Source organism: Ipomoea triloba, chromosome 3, assembly GCF_003576645.1.
Source record: "Ipomoea triloba cultivar NCNSP0323 chromosome 3, ASM357664v1".
In the NCBI taxonomy this organism is placed as follows: Eukaryota; Viridiplantae; Streptophyta; class Magnoliopsida; order Solanales; family Convolvulaceae; genus Ipomoea; species Ipomoea triloba.
This window is the reverse complement of record NC_044918.1, coordinates 8,987,946-9,006,102: the sequence shown is the minus strand read 5'-3', so window position 1 is coordinate 9,006,102 and position 18,157 is coordinate 8,987,946. Positions and strand designations below refer to the sequence as shown.

The following is an 18,157-nucleotide window of genomic DNA, read 5'->3' as shown; positions in this document are numbered from 1 at the left end:
ATCGTGGATGGGAAACAGAACACTCCCCTGCATTTTGCCCTGTTTCTTTGTGCTATTTTCTCCACTTTTGACCATTTTTGCTCATTTTTTCTCATGATTTCCCAACAAAACACCTACAAGGTTAGTCCAAATAGTACCAAACAAAGAACCAAAAAGAAAACAAACGAAACAACAACAATATTCACAAGATAGACCTTGAGTTACCTCCCAAGAAGCGCCACGTTTTATGTCCTTGCGGCTAGACGCATGTCCTCTTCTTTCAATCACAATCCTTAACCATAGGTCGAAGGCATTTTGGTGCCCAAATGTTTTTCCAAGCCAACTTTTCGATTTTTTACTTTGGTTTGGTATTGGTTTTCACCTCGATCATCCTTTAGAAGCACAAACACCATTTTTAACACAAGTGGCCATTTCGACTTTAGCCTTTTTCCCATCAAATCTAAGGGTTATCTCACCCATGCCAACATCAATAATGGCACGACAAGTATCCAAGAAAGGCCTCCCTAGAATCAACAGGCCAATATGCATCTCACATATAACAAAGTCTACTGGTACAACAAAATCTCCAACCTTCACCAACACATCTTCCGCTATGCTTTTTAGGTACAGGATGGTCCCATCAGCTAAATAGATGGTGAGTCGGGTAGGGCTCAAGTATGGCAAATTCAACCGGTTAAACACACTAGTAGGCATCAAATTAATGGAGACTCCGAGATCGGCAAGTGCGTTGTCAAATTCCATGTCTTTGATAAAGCATGGAATCACAAACACACCGGGGTCACCCTTTTTGATAGGGCACCCTGTGCTAATTAGAGTCGAGATCTCTTTGCCCACACAATCAAACTCATCAATTTCTTCATCATCATTTTCCAACATTTTTCTCAATTGAGCATCGCAATGAAACTTTTGAAGGAAATCATTAAATGTACCTTTTCTTACCCATGTGTTCATCTTTGTTGTGGGAGGTGTATTTGGGCAGTGCTTTGGAAGCACCTTGTCCTTCTTTTGAGCCTTGAGATCACAAGAGGTGACCTCACTCCCCTTGTTGCTTTCAAGACCACAAGAAGTGGTCTCTATGGCTTGGTTCACTAGACCACTAGAGGTGGTCTCTTCAACTTCCTTTCTTTGAAAACCACAAGAGGTGGTTTTCTCATCCTCCTTTTCATGCAAACAACAAGAGGTGGTTTTCTCACTTATCCACTCCATTGCATCTTTCCTCACATGGCTCTTACTCAAGACGAAGATGACATTTACTATCTCTTTTTGATTATTTTCCGTTGTGCTTAGCAATGCGCCCCATTGACGTTTTGACATCATTCAGAACATCTGGGCAACTTGAGTCTCAATGTTCTTCATGGTAGACTTAGACTCTTGCTGAATAGCCAATATCTCTTGTCTTATGTCTTGAGTTATTTCTTGTTTAAGCAACACCCTATCATTTTTAAGTTCAAATATGGCTTTGGAGAGCTTCTCGTCCAATTCCCTCACACACACACACACACATTCCCTCACACACACACACACACATATATATATATATATATTGCACAGGGTGGTCCAAACCAAAGTATAGAGAACTATTAGTTGGTGTAGCAACTAGTTTTGCCTAGATCATTTTTGTGTTTCGGAGTAAATCAAAGGTATAGGGTTTTTGTGTGAGAAACAAAACAGTTGTAGAAGGAAGAACTTCAATCCCCAATAAAAAAGAGAAATCACCAAGGTCTTTAATGAAAAATCTATTTGACAACAAATTAATATACTGATGCACACGCTCAAGATTATTACCTGTAATGATAATGTCATCCACATACACAAGAAGATGGATAACAAAGTCATAAGCGTAGGAACTAAAAAGAAACAACTAATACAGAAAATAATGGAGAGCCATAGAATAATTCAAAGCTACCAAAATTATCTATTAACACTATGTGCCTAGTTCTTTATGTTTTTAATGAAATATATATTTGTGTTACATACCTGGTGTTGCATTTGTGGTTTATATTATTAATGTGTGTGATTAATAGCTCAAATTACATGCATCCTTGCTATAACTGTGCATTGATGAGAGCTAGGACGTAAATTAGGGTACCCACAATTGAACTTAACTATTTCACCTTGGGAGATGACATATTTGTTAGGAGATTCTATTTTGATTGCTTGTTCTTGCTTTGATAATGCGATTATCTGATCTTCTTGGAATATGTATATTACACTTACCCTTATTTTGGTTGGAATTATGGAAATAATTTCTTTCTCTTACCTTTCCTATTTTGTTTGCCTTGCTTTTATTAATTGGCTACTTGTTTGTAGTTAAATATCACTTCTCATGTTAGGATTAGCATCTTATGCAAGCCCGGTCCAAACATTTTGGAGGCCCTGAGCGAAATTAAAAAAATGGGCCCATATATAAAAAAAAAACTAAATTTTAATTTTTTTTTGAAAATACTAAAATTTAAATTTAATAATACTAAAAAATAATAATATCAAATAACATGAAATACGATTAGAAAATTTTCAACATTTTTTAAATACAAAGTAATCATGCACCCTCACATGAGAGGGGGTGGGTTCAAGCCTTAGAAAATTCTACGTGCTTTACTCGACGCAAAATCATCGATAATTGCATCAAAATAGACATTCTCAATACACAAAACCGCCAAATCATTCAATCTTTTTTATCTTTTTTGTAACATATGACTTCAATAATCTAAAAAGACTTCAATAATCTAAAAATACTTTCAAATATCTTTAGTTGCTCTCAAATCTATTATTCATGAAGTAATTGTCCGTGTGTAGTGTACGGACAATGAAGCCCAAACAAGCAAACAAAAGAACAATCGTTGAGCGTCGACGAAGATGCGAGGATGAATCGAATTGGAAAAAAAATTTATTGAAAAAGACGAATGGGTTAGCCGGTTAGGGTGTCGATTCTAAGAGATAATTAGGTGTCCCCGTGTCGATTCTATTTTTAAATTTATTTAATTAAGCGTCGATTCCAACTTCATGCAGTCCCATTTTTTCTTAATTTTTTGTTTTCTAATAGTATAACTATAACACTAATTATAAAACTATTATATATATATATATATATATATATATATATGGATGGGCCCCTTCTAGCATGGGGCCCTAGGCGGTCGCCCATCCCGCCTGTACTCAGGACCGGCCCTGATCTTATGAATAGATTAGTAGCTAGTGTTTAACATGCTCACTTACTTCCGATTTCATACCCTAAAATACTCTGAGTATTTGTTTATCATCCTATTGTGCTGCAACCATTCATAAGGAAGGGATGATATTAAGTGAAAAACCATGCTTAAGGCGTTAAGAATAGTTGTGTTATTGGTGTGGATGGTTTGACACATGTGGATAAAGATGTTGTTTATGTTACTCAAATTATTAGACAAGTTACTTTGGTTGCAAAATAGTGTGCCTCCATTGCTGGCACTATTGCCGAACAAAATCCCCTGAATGCTAAATGTGATGGTGGTGTGTTGAAATCCGTGAAAGGAATTTGGAAGGAAATTGTGAAGTTAGGATTTATTTCTGGTGACTGATCCTTTAGTGCGAGAATCACGTTCTTATTCATTCTATCACTGTTTTTGATCCTCTACTGCGAGAATAACGTTCTTATTCATTCTATCACCGTTTTTGACCCTCTAGTATGAGAATCACGTTCTTAATCATTCTATCACAGTTTTTTACCCTTTAGTGTCAGAATCACGTTCTTATTCATTCTATCACCGTTTTGACCCTCTAGTGTGAGAATCACGTTCTTAATCATTCTATCACCGTTTTTACCCTCTAATGTGAGAATCACATTCTTATTCATTCTATCACCGTTTTTTAGGCTTTAGTTAAATTAATTTTGATATCAAAAAAGGGGCAGTAATTTCTCACACAATGCGCATGTAATCACTAGAGTACGTAGTTATAAGTCATTTGTTTAATGTGGATTACAACCAAATCAAATCCACCCTTAAATTAATAACATAATAATAAATACGTTAATACGTACTCTCAATATTTCAATAATGAGACAAATCTCCGACAAGGCATAATATGTAAAAGGTAAGCTGTAACGTAACAAGAATATATATAAAATGAATATATTAGATCACATAGTCCCCAGACAGAAACATAAATGAATTATGGTGTACCTACTATACTATTTAATTTGTGTCAAATCTGATGCTTAATTCCGTTCTTTAATTTTAGTTTATGAAGTGTGATATTTTAAATAAAAATAAAAATTTTTAAAAATTATTAAAATGATGTGTCATAATAATTTTATACAATCAGTAATATTTTGTACGCGGGATGCGTGAAAATCATGTTCATTATTAAAATATTAATAAATAAAAATAATTAAAACTTTTAGTTTAAATTATCGTATTGAGAAATTCTATCTGATTGTCTGAAGCATAAAAAGTCAACAGTTGCATCCACTGAGACTCGAATCCACTCCCCATCATCCATGTGGGAGTGTAAACCAAGACACCGGATGTCACTAGATCATAAGGTCATTGGCTTTAATTATCATTTGAAAGATATAAAGAAAAAAAAAAGAGAAAGAATTTATATTTTTGTTTAATAATAATGTAAACATTTTTATAAAATTTATATTTACAAAACTAAAAAGTTTTAAAAAAATCTATAATACTAAGCTAACACATACATGTATTGGTATATATTTACACAAATAATACACGTATATATATGTTATATAGGCACATATGATTTGACATTCATAGATATTTAGTTATGATATAATCTATAATTAAATTATTGTTATATGATGATTTAATAAAATGATAATTAAAGAATAAAAAAATGATAATTGTAAGTGTAGGGTAATAGTTATAGAGTCATCAATTGTCATAATTTATTGAATAGTAACGAAATTATAAAATACAAATGTATTTTTAACGTAGAAAAAAGCGTGTGTAGAGTAAGTATAAAATTTTAATCTTCCAATTAAACTTTTAAAATTATAAATTTCATATTTTGAAATTACGAGGGAAAAGAATTGTGATTTCTCTCACCCATAAGAGTTTATTAGAAAAATTATTAAATTAGCAAGGACTCTATAGTTAGAAATTTCTTTATCATTTAATGTTATCTAACGCACATGCTTAACAAACTTAGACTGTAATGTTGAACATTATAGTTAGGTCATAAGTTTATATTTTGTAAGTACAATTTTAGAAATATATGCATTTTATGATATTCCATTATCATCGTCATTATTAAATAGTATGCAATAATATAATAATAATAATAACAACAACAACCAAATTACTTAGAACTTCCTCCAGCTAACTAGCTAGTTGCTTAAAATCCCAGAAGATAAACAGTGAAATTAACCTTGAAGAATTTATTACACTTAATGATTTAATCTTGGTCGTTGTGTTACCTGATTTGGCACTTATAACACCCACCCAAGAACCAAGCTATCAGCTACCACTTACACAACACCCAGTTGGTAGTGTCAAGTGTGGCACAAGTGCAACCCAACTTTTTCCCCCTTTTTCTTAATTTTTTTTTTTATTCACTTAGATGATTTTAATTTTGACGGACTAATACTAAGCCAATAGACCCTATTCTTAAAGTTTTTGTGGAGGTAAATCACAAGTCACGTAATCAACTCACATGTCAGATCATAATTTTCATGTGGACACATGAGATCCAATTCAAACCTTTCAACATCTTTGTTTCAATTTTTTCATACATGTTTCTAGTGGAATTTAAACGATCCACATTGTAACCTCTGATCATAACTTTTAAGTCAGGTGACGAACTAACTACACTAAGGTCTGGAGTTGTTGTTCGGCTTTTTGTGGGAATAGGGGAGGTCTGTACTTTTGTGTGGAGAAATGGCAAGATGACACTCGAGCAAAGGTAACATTAGGCAAACAAAGGCCAACATATGAAACCTCGAAAATCTAAACTCATGACAATTACTATTTACTAGGAAAGCTAAATGCCTACATAGGACTCTTTAGTACCAGTGATACTGCCACTGCATAGATGTACAAACATGGAAACATTATATTGCCATGCCCCCTTCCCACCATCGCTTCTTACCATAATTCTTAACTCACTCCCAAATCCCAATCAATATTCTTACATATTCACCATGTCGTGTTTAGAAATTATTCTAATCTTAAGTTCAATAAATTTTAGAGAGTTGAGTAACAGTTCTTAAATTAGATGCATCAAGAGAATTTTTGAGCTCGATTTGTATGAATTAATTCAGATTTTATGTGAATATTCTTAATGCACATTACTTTTAAGAAATATTAGATTTATGAATAAATTAAGTGTTATTTGTATTTGAGTTTTTACTCAAGTTATTAAACATTAGAAAATATATCGGTTTAATGACAGTAGAATTACTTTTACTATCGTTGTTATTAATGCTTTATGTTCCCTTTGCCTTAGAAGGTATACTCATTTTTCCCTTGTTTTATTTTTTTACTGGCTTCTTAATAAAATTACCTTTAATTAAAAGAAAATTAAAGGTTCCCAATGCCCGTGACTGTTGTAAGTCAATCACGCTTAACCACAGAGTTTTTTGACTATCTGGTTGTCATATCCTACTTGTTGCAACCTTTGATCACAAAGTACAACAGCATGCCTGACTCGGTCCTTAACCTTTGTGCCCACTAATCCCCTATTCGGAACTGGACTTGACTTGACCTATGCTTACTTCCCATTAACCACAAGGTTCTTTGATTATCTGCGCTATATCTTACTTAAAATCAATTGGTGATAAGTAAGTAGACATTAAAAATTTAAAAATATCCCTTTATGATAAGTCACAACTTCGAGTCTTGAATCAAGCAGGGGCTGAACTCGACCGAGTCCGAACAAACTTCTTAAGAGATAAGTGTAAATTTGAGAAGAGGATACAACATGCTACAAGTGATTTTAACGGAACAAATTTTAAAAATTTGATATATGGTGTGATTATGATTTTTTTTTAAAAAAAATCACACACAAAAAAAGGAGATAATATAAAAAGCTTAAGCCCTGTGGGTGGGGTGTGGAGTAGAGTGTAGAGGGAGACAACGCAGACAGGCATATACAACACACACAAAATACAAGCAGACAACTCATTTTCTCTACCCCTTCCAATATAAAAACCCTAATTTCCAACTTTTATTCCCTTTTCTTCTACCATACCCACCCACCCCTCAATCCCCACTCTCTCTACTCTCTCCCTCCTTCTTTCTTTCTCTGTTCTGTAAAACTATTTGCTCCATTTTCTGCTTTCTGACTCTCTCTCTCTCTCTCCCTCAACTCAATGCCTCCTCTTTCACAGTATTGATTCCCACTCACATTCTTCCTCTCACTCACTCAAATGTCTATCGGTTTCGCCCTCTTTCTTCCTCTACTCCTCTTCTTGCCCTGCTGCTATGTCTCCGCCGACCAGCAAGAGCTCCGATCACTCTTGGAGTTCAAGAAGGGCATTAAGAACGACCCTTTGAACAAAATCTTCCAGTCCTGGAACCAGACGCTCCTTTCGGATCTGTCCTCCTGCCCCGACAAGTTCTACGGCGTCGTTTGCGACTCCGGCTCCGTCTCCGCCATTGCCCTTGACCGCCTCGGCTTGTCCGGGGACTTGAAGTTTACTACACTCAATGGCCTTAAGCAGCTCAGGAACCTTAGTCTTTCAGGTAACTCCTTCACGGGTCGGGTCGTGCCCGCTTTAGGCTACATGACCTCGCTGCAGTACTTGGATCTCTCCGGGAACCAGTTCTACGGGCCTGTTCCCGAGCGGATTACCGAGCTCTGGGGTTTGAATTATCTCAATCTCTCCAATAATAATTTTTCCAAGGCATTTCCGAGCGGAATTAGGAATTTGCAGCAGTTGAAAGTGCTCGATTTGCACTCAAATGGGCTCTGGGGCGATGTGCAGGAGCTCTTCTCTGAGCTCAGGAATGTGGAGTATCTTGATTTGAGTGGGAACTCATTTTTCGGCTCGCTTTCCATTAATCGAGACAATTTATCTAGCTTGGCCAATACACTGCAGCATATGAACTTGAGCCATAACAACCTGGCCGGTGGATTTTTCAGTGGAGATTCGATTCAGATGTTTCGGAACTTGATGGTTTTGGATTTGGGGAACAATGGATTAATGGGGCAGCTTCCTTCTTTTGGATCAATGCCGAATCTCAAAGTTCTAAGGCTACCAAATAACCAGCTATACGGTTCAATTCCTGATGAGCTCTTGCTGGGTTTGGTACCGTTGGAGGAATTGGATCTCAGTGGCAATGGATTTTCAGGTTAGACGTCAATGTCAGTTTTCCAATCATTTCATTTATTATATCTTTTATCCTTACTAGTTTAGCTGTCATATTCGAAGGTTCCTTTTTTATTTGAATATAAATATATATTGTGTTCTGTTGCCAGAACAACATCTGAAGTGAGAATCTTTTTAAATAATCTAAAGTTTAACCAAAGTCGTGATGCTCATTCAATATGTGATTCTCCATTCACTAAGTATAGCTGAAATTGTACATTGTTGGATGCTTGCCCTTGGCTCTTTGTTTATGGAAATAGAGAACTCTTAATGTCATTGTATGATGATAATTTTATACAAGATAATGAAACTGTGACTTTATAAAACCAGCAATGGGAGGACCACCTGCTGTCTTCCCCTGTTTTTACTTCTGGAGTTTTTTGGGGGGAATATCTGTGCTGCTGTGCCTCATGTTTTGAGGGATTCAGTTCGAATGTGTAGTATTATTGTGTTAGTACTTAGTGTTTTGGGAAATTTGGTTAAAATATGTAGTGTAATAATGTTTTATATTTAATTTCTGTTTTTCTTACCCAAGCCTGGTTGGCTTGTTAATTTAAACAAACCAAATCGAAAAACCTGTTTGGCATTGGTTAAATAGGCTTGTTTGGTAGATGAATCAAGGCGGAGCCAAGCTTGGTTATAAATTCCAGTCGAGTTCAAACATGCTAGGCTCAGCTTGTTTTCAGCTCTACTGACTCAGCATAAAGAATTTGAAATCCACCCATCGTGCGTATTAAAATCAAATCATGTGTTATATAGAATGGAACTGTGAACATTTGGTAGAAACTTTAACTGATGTTTTCAAGGTAAAGAAAATGCCTTTGATGCAGCACTGATTTGCTAATGTAGTTCTATAAAGAATTGAATCACATGGTTATTGCTATTCAATTATTTAGGCTTGCAGTCCAAAATCATCAATGCCATCTTTTTAGTGTTTTTGGAAAAACCTTTTGTGGGCACGTGACACAAACAATTATAATAATAATAATTATTATAATTTTATTATTAGTAGATGTGTAATACAAGCATTTGCATACTATTACTATATGTGTGTTACATATGATATATTGATATTATGTTGCTATGGAGTGTTATTGGCGTGATAACATTTTGTGTATTTTCTTCCATATTCTGACATTTTGTTCATGCCTGCAGTGTCCATCACAAATGCCATTTAGATTGATTCCTGTCTTGTCAATAAAATTTTTTGGTCACAATTTATGAACACTTTAGTCATGTGAGGAAATAACCAAGATGGCTGATCCTAACTTGTTACTTGTGGAAATAAATATATTCTAGGTTCTTGTTACTCTGCATGTGAATGTAATTTGAGTATTTGACATACGTAATCTTTCCCCCGCCCCCCTCTGCCACCTGCACTTCCCCTCTCACTCATGTATGTGTGCACATGTGTATTTGGTAAAGCTATGCCTGTTTTCTTGTGGATGCATGGTGAAAGTTTACATGCATGGATCATTACTGCTGAAAAACTTGAGGGGATCTCCATAACTCCATTATACAGGTAATAATTAACCAATGTATACAGTTGCTTCCATCCCAAAGAGAAGCTGAAATAACTGTGCTTAATGTAGATAGATTCATAGATTCAGTTATACCAACCGTTTCTTAATGAAACTCTCCAAGTCTCCAACAATTGGCATGACTGTTGTGAATATCAACTTATGTATCTAACCCACCTTTATGAGCTCAAGCCTTTATAAGTAATGCCATAATGGGGATTGAGAACAAAAACTGAAGTGATGTACATTTGTTGCAGAACTCTCTTGGTGCCTTTAACATCACTGTTGACTTATAAAACTGTTGAAAAAAGATCATTGTTTATTCGTTTATGTGCACAGTTTGAATTTTAATCTAGTCATCTATGTTTCTTGATGCATTTCTATAGTGTTTTTTTTTTTAATTGTTTAATCACCAACGTAGTTTGCTATTGCATTTTTTAGTTTCCTTAACTACTACTATGTCATATAATTTGTTAAGCATTTCTATTCAGGTTCTGTTAATTTTGAAAATGACAGTAACTTAGGTTTCTTGCTTGCATCTTACCTACAGTATAACGAATTCCCCTGCTTTTTTTGCAGGCTCAATTGAGATAGTAAATTCAACTACTTTGAAGACATTAAATCTTTCATCAAATTTTCTGTCTGGTTTTCCGTCTTCCATAAGAAATTGTTTGGTGGTTGATTTGAGCAGTAATAATCTCAGTGGTGACGTATCTGCTATTGAGAGTTGGGAGGCAAATCTTGAAGTTCTAGACTTGAGCTCAAATCAGTTGACTGGCAGTCTTCCTAATTTGACTTCTCAATTTCAACAATTGACTTTTCTCAGCATCCGAAATAATTCTATTAGAGGGAACCTGCCTTTTTCACTTGTTGCCTCTTCAAGGCTGGCTATAGTTGATCTCAGTGCCAATGAACTTGATGGAACTATTCCAGCTAGTTTCTTTGCTTCTTCAACCTTGATGAACCTCAATCTGTCTGGAAATCATTTGACAGGATCAATTCCTCTTGGAGGCTCACATTCCTCTGAACTACTAGTCTTACCTTCATTTCCTCAATTGGAGACTCTTGATCTTTCAAGTAATTCTTTGACAGGTTATTTGCCTCCTGACATAAGTAACCTGGGGCGGCTTAAACTGCTAAATCTTGGAAAAAATAAGTTAGCTGGAGAGATTCCTTCTGAATTAAGCAAGCTTGGTGGTTTAGAATATCTTGATTTGTCCAACAATAATTTCAAGGGAGGGATTCCTAACAATCTTCCTTCAAATCTGAGGGTGTTCAATGTGTCCTACAATGATTTAAATGGAACAATCCCTGAGAACTTGAGAAGATTTCCTGAAACTTCATTTCGTCCTGGAAATTCATTGCTCCTCTTGCCAAAAAATCTGCCTCCTGGTAATGGTATTCCTGTTCCACTACCTAGTGGCAGCAAATCTCATAACTCCAAATCAAGTATCAAGGTTGCAATTATTGTTGCCTCTGTTGGGGCAGCTATAATGCTTGCCTTTGTTCTGCTGGCTTATCGTCGAGCTAAACATCAAAACTTTCAGTCTCAAAGAGGGTTTGGCAATCAACCCGCTGGTAGAGATGTTAAACTAGGGATATTTAACCGGCCTTCACTTTTCAATTTCCATGGCAGCTCAGAGCCACCTCCAACTTCATTCAGTTTTTCCAATGACCACCTGCTAACATCAAACTCTAGATCATTGTCAGGGAAAATTGAGTCCACCATGGAAATTGTTGAAAATGTGTTGCCTGAGGGGGTTACAACTGGTTCAGGACATATACAGTCTAGCACACTAGATAATCATCCTGCAACATCTGGACAGAAATCCTCTCCAGGTTCCCCTATAACTTCCTCTCCCCGCTTTATTGACACAATTGAACAACCTGTGACTTTGGATGTGTATTCACCAGATCGTTTGGCTGGAGAGCTGTTCTTCCTGGATGGTTCAATAGCATTTACAGCTGAGGAACTATCTCGAGCTCCTGCTGAAGTTCTGGGTAGAAGTAGCCATGGCACTTTATATAAAGCTACCCTAGATAATGGGTATGTGCTGACTGTTAAATGGCTGCGTGTGGGGTTAGTTAAAGACAAGAAAGAATTTGCAAAGGAAGTTAAAAAGATTGGATCAATTAGACATCCAAATGCTGTTCCTTTACGAGCTTATTACTGGGGCCCAAGAGAACAAGAAAGGCTGATTTTAGCAGACTACATACCAGGGGATAGCTTAGCCCTGCATCTATATGGTAAGAGCTTGCAACATTGCTTAAATAGTTCTTTGATCTTTCAAAATTGTTTCTCTTAGACACTTTTGTTTTGCCTTTATTTCCATGGTTTCATTTTTTTTTTCCTCAAATTCTGATCTCATGCTCAACATAGATTTTAGTTGTAGGTTTACTAAACATTTAAAGGTTTTTACTTGTATATTTGTCTAATACATTAGGATTAGGGGTTGCAGATGTCTTTATTAAATAAATAAGCCGTTCTCTTTATTTGTGTGTTTTATCAACCTTTTACACAGAGACTACACCTCGCAAATATTCCCCGTTATCCTTCAACAAGAGGTTGAACATAGCTGTTGAAGTTGCTCGTTGTCTAGCATTTCTGCATGAGAAAGGCCTACCCCATGGGAACTTGAAGCCTACGAATATAATCTTGGTGGGGGGTGATTACAGTGCCCGGATTACAGATTATGGTCTCCACCGCCTGATGACAACAAGTGGGATTGCAGAGCAGATACTAAACCTAGGGGCTCTTGGCTACCGTGCCCCTGAACTTGCAAACGCAACCAAACCTATCCTTTCTTTCAAGGCTGATGTGTACGCGTTTGGTGTGATTCTGATGGAACTGTTGACAAGAAGAAGTGCGGGTGACATAATCTCTGGGCAGCCTGGAGCCGTTGATCTTACAGATTGGGTTTGGTTGTGCAATCAGGAAGGTAGAGGGATGGACTGCATTGACAGAGACATAGCAGGCGGGGAAGAACACTCGAAAGCTATGGATGAATTGCTTGCCATATCTTTAAGGTGCATTCTTCCGGTTAATGAAAGGCCTAACATCAGACAAGTCATTGAAGATCTATGTTCCATTTGTGTGTGAAGTTTTGTACATGTGTCTCCCTCCTCCCTCCTGGTATTAATTCTTTTTTTTTTTTTAATTGTTTTTGTTCATGAGTTTGATTTTCTTCTTTTTCACCAATTGGTTCAATTGCCTCCCTAATCTGGGCTATAATCATCATTACATATTTTTATTGCCTTCGCCCCATCCCAACCCCAAACCCCAAACCCCAAACCCCCTTCAGTTTTTGTGTAAAGGGATGATCAATCCGTTGATTGGTTAACAATTATTCTTCAGTTAATTAGGAGGATTGCAGATATCCTTTGTGATTGTTTGGTTTCTGGCTGTCTTATAACAGATAATGTTTATTTCCTGGCTCAGTTACAATGTAGTATCTGCCGATACATACTTTCTCAATTTATTAAAATACAAAAAGTCAATGCTTCTGTTGGGATTTAAACCTGTGACCTTTCATTTGAGAGAGTCGTAGTTATGCCGCTTGAATGCTTGATCGCAAGATCTTTGACACTTTCTCATTTAAATCACTGAAGCCACTTTTTATTATAAGCGCTGCCAAATAAAGGTCAGATTTTCTTTTTACAGCATATCATATGGTTCCGCCCTTATATCGTACACATCCAAAATACCTCATGCGGTTTCAGTTACTATTAGGACTCTACATAATAGAGTCATACTATAAGTCTCAGTCCTAGTTTACTTATGATTCTCTTGTATATATACTCTTGTATTCCTACAGTTATTTTTAGTGAACTCTAATACAAACATAATTGTTCTCATCTGGTATCAATCGCTAGGGTTTCGTTCTTGTTCCCATGGCTACGAATGACGGCTCTGCCTCTGAGCGGACCGTTTCAGATGTTGCTGTGAGTTCTGCGGCGCCGGCTCCCGTGTCGTCGCTCTCTTCTGCTCATCACTACATTAGCATCAAACTCAACCACCGCAATTTTTTGTTTTGGCGTACTCAGGTTCTCCCGTTTCTACGTGGCCATGATCACATTGATCTTGTTGATGGATCGTGTCCTTGCCCGGAGGAGTTCCTCCCTGCCGTGTCTGCTGCTACCTCGTCCGCTGCTGCTGCCCGCGTTCGGAATCCGGCGTTTGTTGCGTGGTCTCGCCGTGATCAAGGGTTGCTGTCTCTCCTGGTTTCTTCGCTGTCCGAGGAGGTGCTCTCCATCGCCGTCGGCTGTCGGACATCGAAGGAGTTGTGGGATGCCATTGAGCAGTCCCTCGCTTCCGCCTCTCAATCCCGCCAACTTCACTTGCTTAGCCAACTCCATGGTCTCCGGCAAGGAGATTCATCGACGGCAGAGTATCTCGGGCGAGCTCGGCTTATTGTTGAAGATTTAGCTCTCGCCGGCCGGAAGGAAATTGTTGAAGATATTCGGACCAAGGAAATTCTTTTGCGGGGCAATAGTTCCGGTGGGCTCTATACCTTGCCGGTTCCTTCTGGTTCACCTTCCGCGTTTATTTCTGCTCGTGCTTCGGCGTCTACGTGGCATGATCGTTTGGGTCATCCGCATCAGCGTGTTTTACATCGAGTCTTGGAGTCTTGTTCTGTTAGTGAGTCGAATAAAACTTCTCATACTGTGTGTTCTGCGTGTCAAATGGGTAAATCTGCACGTTTCCCATTGCCACGTGTTGTCTCTGTTAGTTCGAATGTGCTAGATTTAGTTTATACGGACATTTGGGGCCCTACTCCTGTACTCTCTTCTGAGGGTTATCGTTATCTTGTTTTATTTGTGGATGACTTTTCTCGTTATACTTGGTATTTTCCTATGAAATTAAAGTCAGATATATATTCTGTTTTTGAGCGTTTTCGATGTTTAGTTGAACGTGCCTTCAATCGTAAAATCAAAGCTGTTCAATCTGATTTAGGGGCTGAGTATAAAAAGTTACATTTTGTTTTTGTTCAGCTTGGTATTAGTCACAGGCAATCTTGTGCGTACACACACGAACAGAATGGTCGTGTGGAACGGAAGCACAGGCATGTGGTTGAAACCGGGCTAGCACTTATGGCTCGTGCCTCTGTGCCGTCTCGGTTCTGGCATTTTGCTTTTGAGGCTGCTGTTTTCCTTATTAACAAAATGCCCTCACATACTCTCCATAACTCTAGTCCTCATGTCTTAGTGCACAGATCTCAGCCATCATATTCCTTTCTTCGTGTCTTTGGCTGTCTGTGCTATCCGCACTTACGGCCATATAATCGTCATAAACTGTCTTACAGGTCTTCTCCATGTGTCTTTCTGGGCTATCCTGATTCGTTTCGGGGTTATAGGTGCATGGACCTGCGTACTAATAAAGTTTGTGTGCCGTCATGTGCGGTTTGATGAAGCTGTGTTTCCTTTTGGTGCTAAGTCTGTTTTGCAGGCTCCATCAGAATCTATTGCACGACCTTGGGCTGAATCTGTTTTTCATCCTGTGGCTGATCCATCTGTGGTAGCTCCCTCGCCTCCTGCTGATGTGGCTCAGAAGAGGCCTCGTGGTCGTACTGTGCGTCCCACGGAGAGGTCTCACTCCATGGCCACTAGGAGTCGGTCTGTGGCTCCGGTTGCGGGTTTGANTATTAGGACTCTACATAATAGAGTCATACTATAAGTCTCAGTCCTAGTTTACTTATGATTCTCTTGTATATATACTCTTGTATTCCTACAGTTATTTTTGGTGAACTCTAATACAAACATAATTGTTCTCATCGTTACTTTCAAACTCACTGTTTTGGTCATTTTGATTAATACTTGGTTATAGTATAATGTTATTTCATCTTCTGATGTAATAACACAATTATTTTTAAATGACTGTTTTACTCATTTTAATTAGGGTTACACTTGTGTGAGACCCGTGAGACGGGTCGGGTCATAATTTGGGTCATATTTAATTTATGTGTTTGTATTATGAGTTGGTTTGTTTGGGCGCAATTTTTCAGCAATTGGATACGGGCTTTTTAAAGCCAGTTTTATTCTGTTCAGCAATTTTTAAAGAACCCAATTCCCGTGGCCGCAATATTACTTTATTTCAAATGTCGAAATCTTTAAAATTATGGAAAGATTACTCTTTCAGGGGATTAGTAATGATTTCATTTGTTAAAAGTTGATTGGATATAGGACATGGGAAAATAGTTTTTGCTATATATAATTAATCAACATTTTAATCATCAAACACAATGACCCTGTTTGGTAAATGGCTGTTAACTGATTGGGTTGGCCGTTTGGGTTAGAAGCTATGATTTGTTGATAACATTAGCTGATTGTAGAAAGTTGTTTGATAAATTAGCTGTTAGCTAATAGCTGTTTGGTATAATTTCTTTTCTCAAAAAGCTAATTGAAAAGGCTGCTTTGAGTAGCCTTTTGAATTTTAGCATTTTAGAGTTACAAAAAGCTTATTATTTACCAACTAATAGTGGTCAAATAAGTCAAAATTGGCTGATAGGCTGATTATTTACCAAACATGACCAATATTTAATAGCACAAATATACTACTTTATAGAACAAATATATAATCAACACTTTAAGCATTAAATTTATACTTTATAGCATAAATCTAGTACTTCATAGCACAAATGAAAAATTAGCAATTTAATCATTAAATCTAATACTTTATAGCCTACATCTAGTACTTCATATATATTACAAATATATAATCAACACTTAAAGCATTAAATCTAAGAGACTAAGACTTTATAGCCTAAATCTAGTACTTCATAGCATAAATGAATAATCAACACTTTAACCATTAAATCTAATACTTTATAGCCTAAATACAGTATTTCATTGCACAAATGAATAATCATAACATTAAGCATCAAACACAATACTTTATAGTCTAAATATACTACTTTATAGCACAAATGAATAATCAACACTTTGACTATTAAATCTAATACTTTATAGCCTAAAACTACTAGCTACTTCATAGCACAAATAAATAATCATAACTTTAATCATCAAACACAACCTTTATAGTACAAATATACTATTTCATATAACAAATGAACAATCATAACTTTAATTATCAAACACAATACTTTATAACACAAATATACTACTTCATAGCACAAATGAATAATCAGTACTTTAACAATTAAATCTAATACTTTATAGTTTAAAACTAGTACTTCATAGCACAAATAAATAATCCAACACTTTAAGCATTAAATCTAATACTTTATAGCCTAAATCTAATAATTCATAGCACAAATGAATAATCATAACTTTAATCATCAAACACAAAACTTTATAGCACAAATAATATACAACTTCATATAACCAATGAATAATCATAACTTTAATCATCAAACACAATACTTTATAACACAAATATACTACTTCATAGTACAAATGAATAATCAACATTTTAACAATTAAATCGAATACTTTATAGTGAAAATCTAAGTACTTCATTGCACAAAGAAAATAAAATCAACACTTTAAGCGTTGAATATAATACTTTATAGCCTAAATCTAGTACTTAATAGCACAAATAAATAATAATAACTTTAATCATCAAACACAATACTTTATATAATAATAACTTTAATCATCAAACACAATACTTTATAGCAAAAATATATAATAATCACTTTAAACATTAAATCTAATACTTTATAGCCTAAATCTAATGCTTCATAAAACAAATGAATAATAATAACTTTAAGACTCTATTTCATTGAAACTCAAAATTGTCTATGTACATGCAAATAGGCCCAAAAGTGACATTATGCTAAAAACCAGTGGCTAAAGCCTTACATCAACACCAACTAGCTAAGTAATCAAGGCCAAAAGGCAAGTACAACAAAAGAGTTTCATATCATAAGCTTAATGCTTCCTTCACCAACCATCCATACCAAAAGTTATGCAATCTCAAGTTTCTTACCCCACACAAGAGGGTGTGACCAATGCCCAAATGGCCATATAAGCTAATTCCCAACTACCCTTAAGGCCACCACTAGTCACGGGGGCACAAATATCTGCATTTCATTCCCAATGACCTTAATAGTGATCACAACCTCAAGGAACCCCCCAAGTGTACGGAGCTCCGTATTTGCTTCACCTGGGAGTTGACGACTCATTAAGCCAAGCAATGACTCCCTCTCCCATGCCACCCTTAACACTCAGGTCAACCTCCCCCCCCCCCCCCCCCCCCCCCCCCCCCCCCCCCCCCCCCCCCCCCCCCCCCCCCCCCCCCCCCCCCCCCCCCCCACCCCCCCCCCCCCCCCCCCCCCCCCCCCCCCCCCCCCCCCCCCCCCCCCCCCCC

General features: G+C 36.8%; 2 protein-coding genes across 3 annotated transcripts; one reads left to right on the top strand and one right to left on the bottom strand.

The window, feature by feature from the left end:
* Nucleotides 1–366: 366 nt before the first annotated feature.
* LOC116012868 lies at nt 367–1,314 on the bottom strand. The gene has a single exon (XM_031252542.1). It carries the CDS (start codon nt 1,312–1,314, stop codon nt 367–369), a length of 948 nt encoding a protein of 315 aa, XP_031108402.1.
* A 5,871-nt stretch (nt 1,315–7,185) lies between these two features.
* LOC116013570 (probable inactive receptor kinase At5g10020) lies at nt 7,186–13,346 on the top strand. Of its 2 annotated transcripts, XM_031253399.1 has the most exons (4): nt 7,186–8,291; nt 10,408–11,667; nt 11,743–12,075; nt 12,351–13,346. In XM_031253399.1, exons 1-4 carry the CDS (start codon nt 7,367–7,369, stop codon nt 12,926–12,928), a joined length of 3,096 nt encoding a protein of 1,031 aa, XP_031109259.1. In that variant the 5' UTR covers nt 7,186–7,366; the 3' UTR covers nt 12,929–13,346. The 2 variants fall into 2 exon arrangements, with proteins under 2 accessions (XP_031109259.1, XP_031109258.1); XM_031253398.1 differs by having other exon boundaries at nt 10,408–12,075.
* The last annotated feature ends 4,811 nt before the right edge of the window (nt 13,347–18,157 follow it).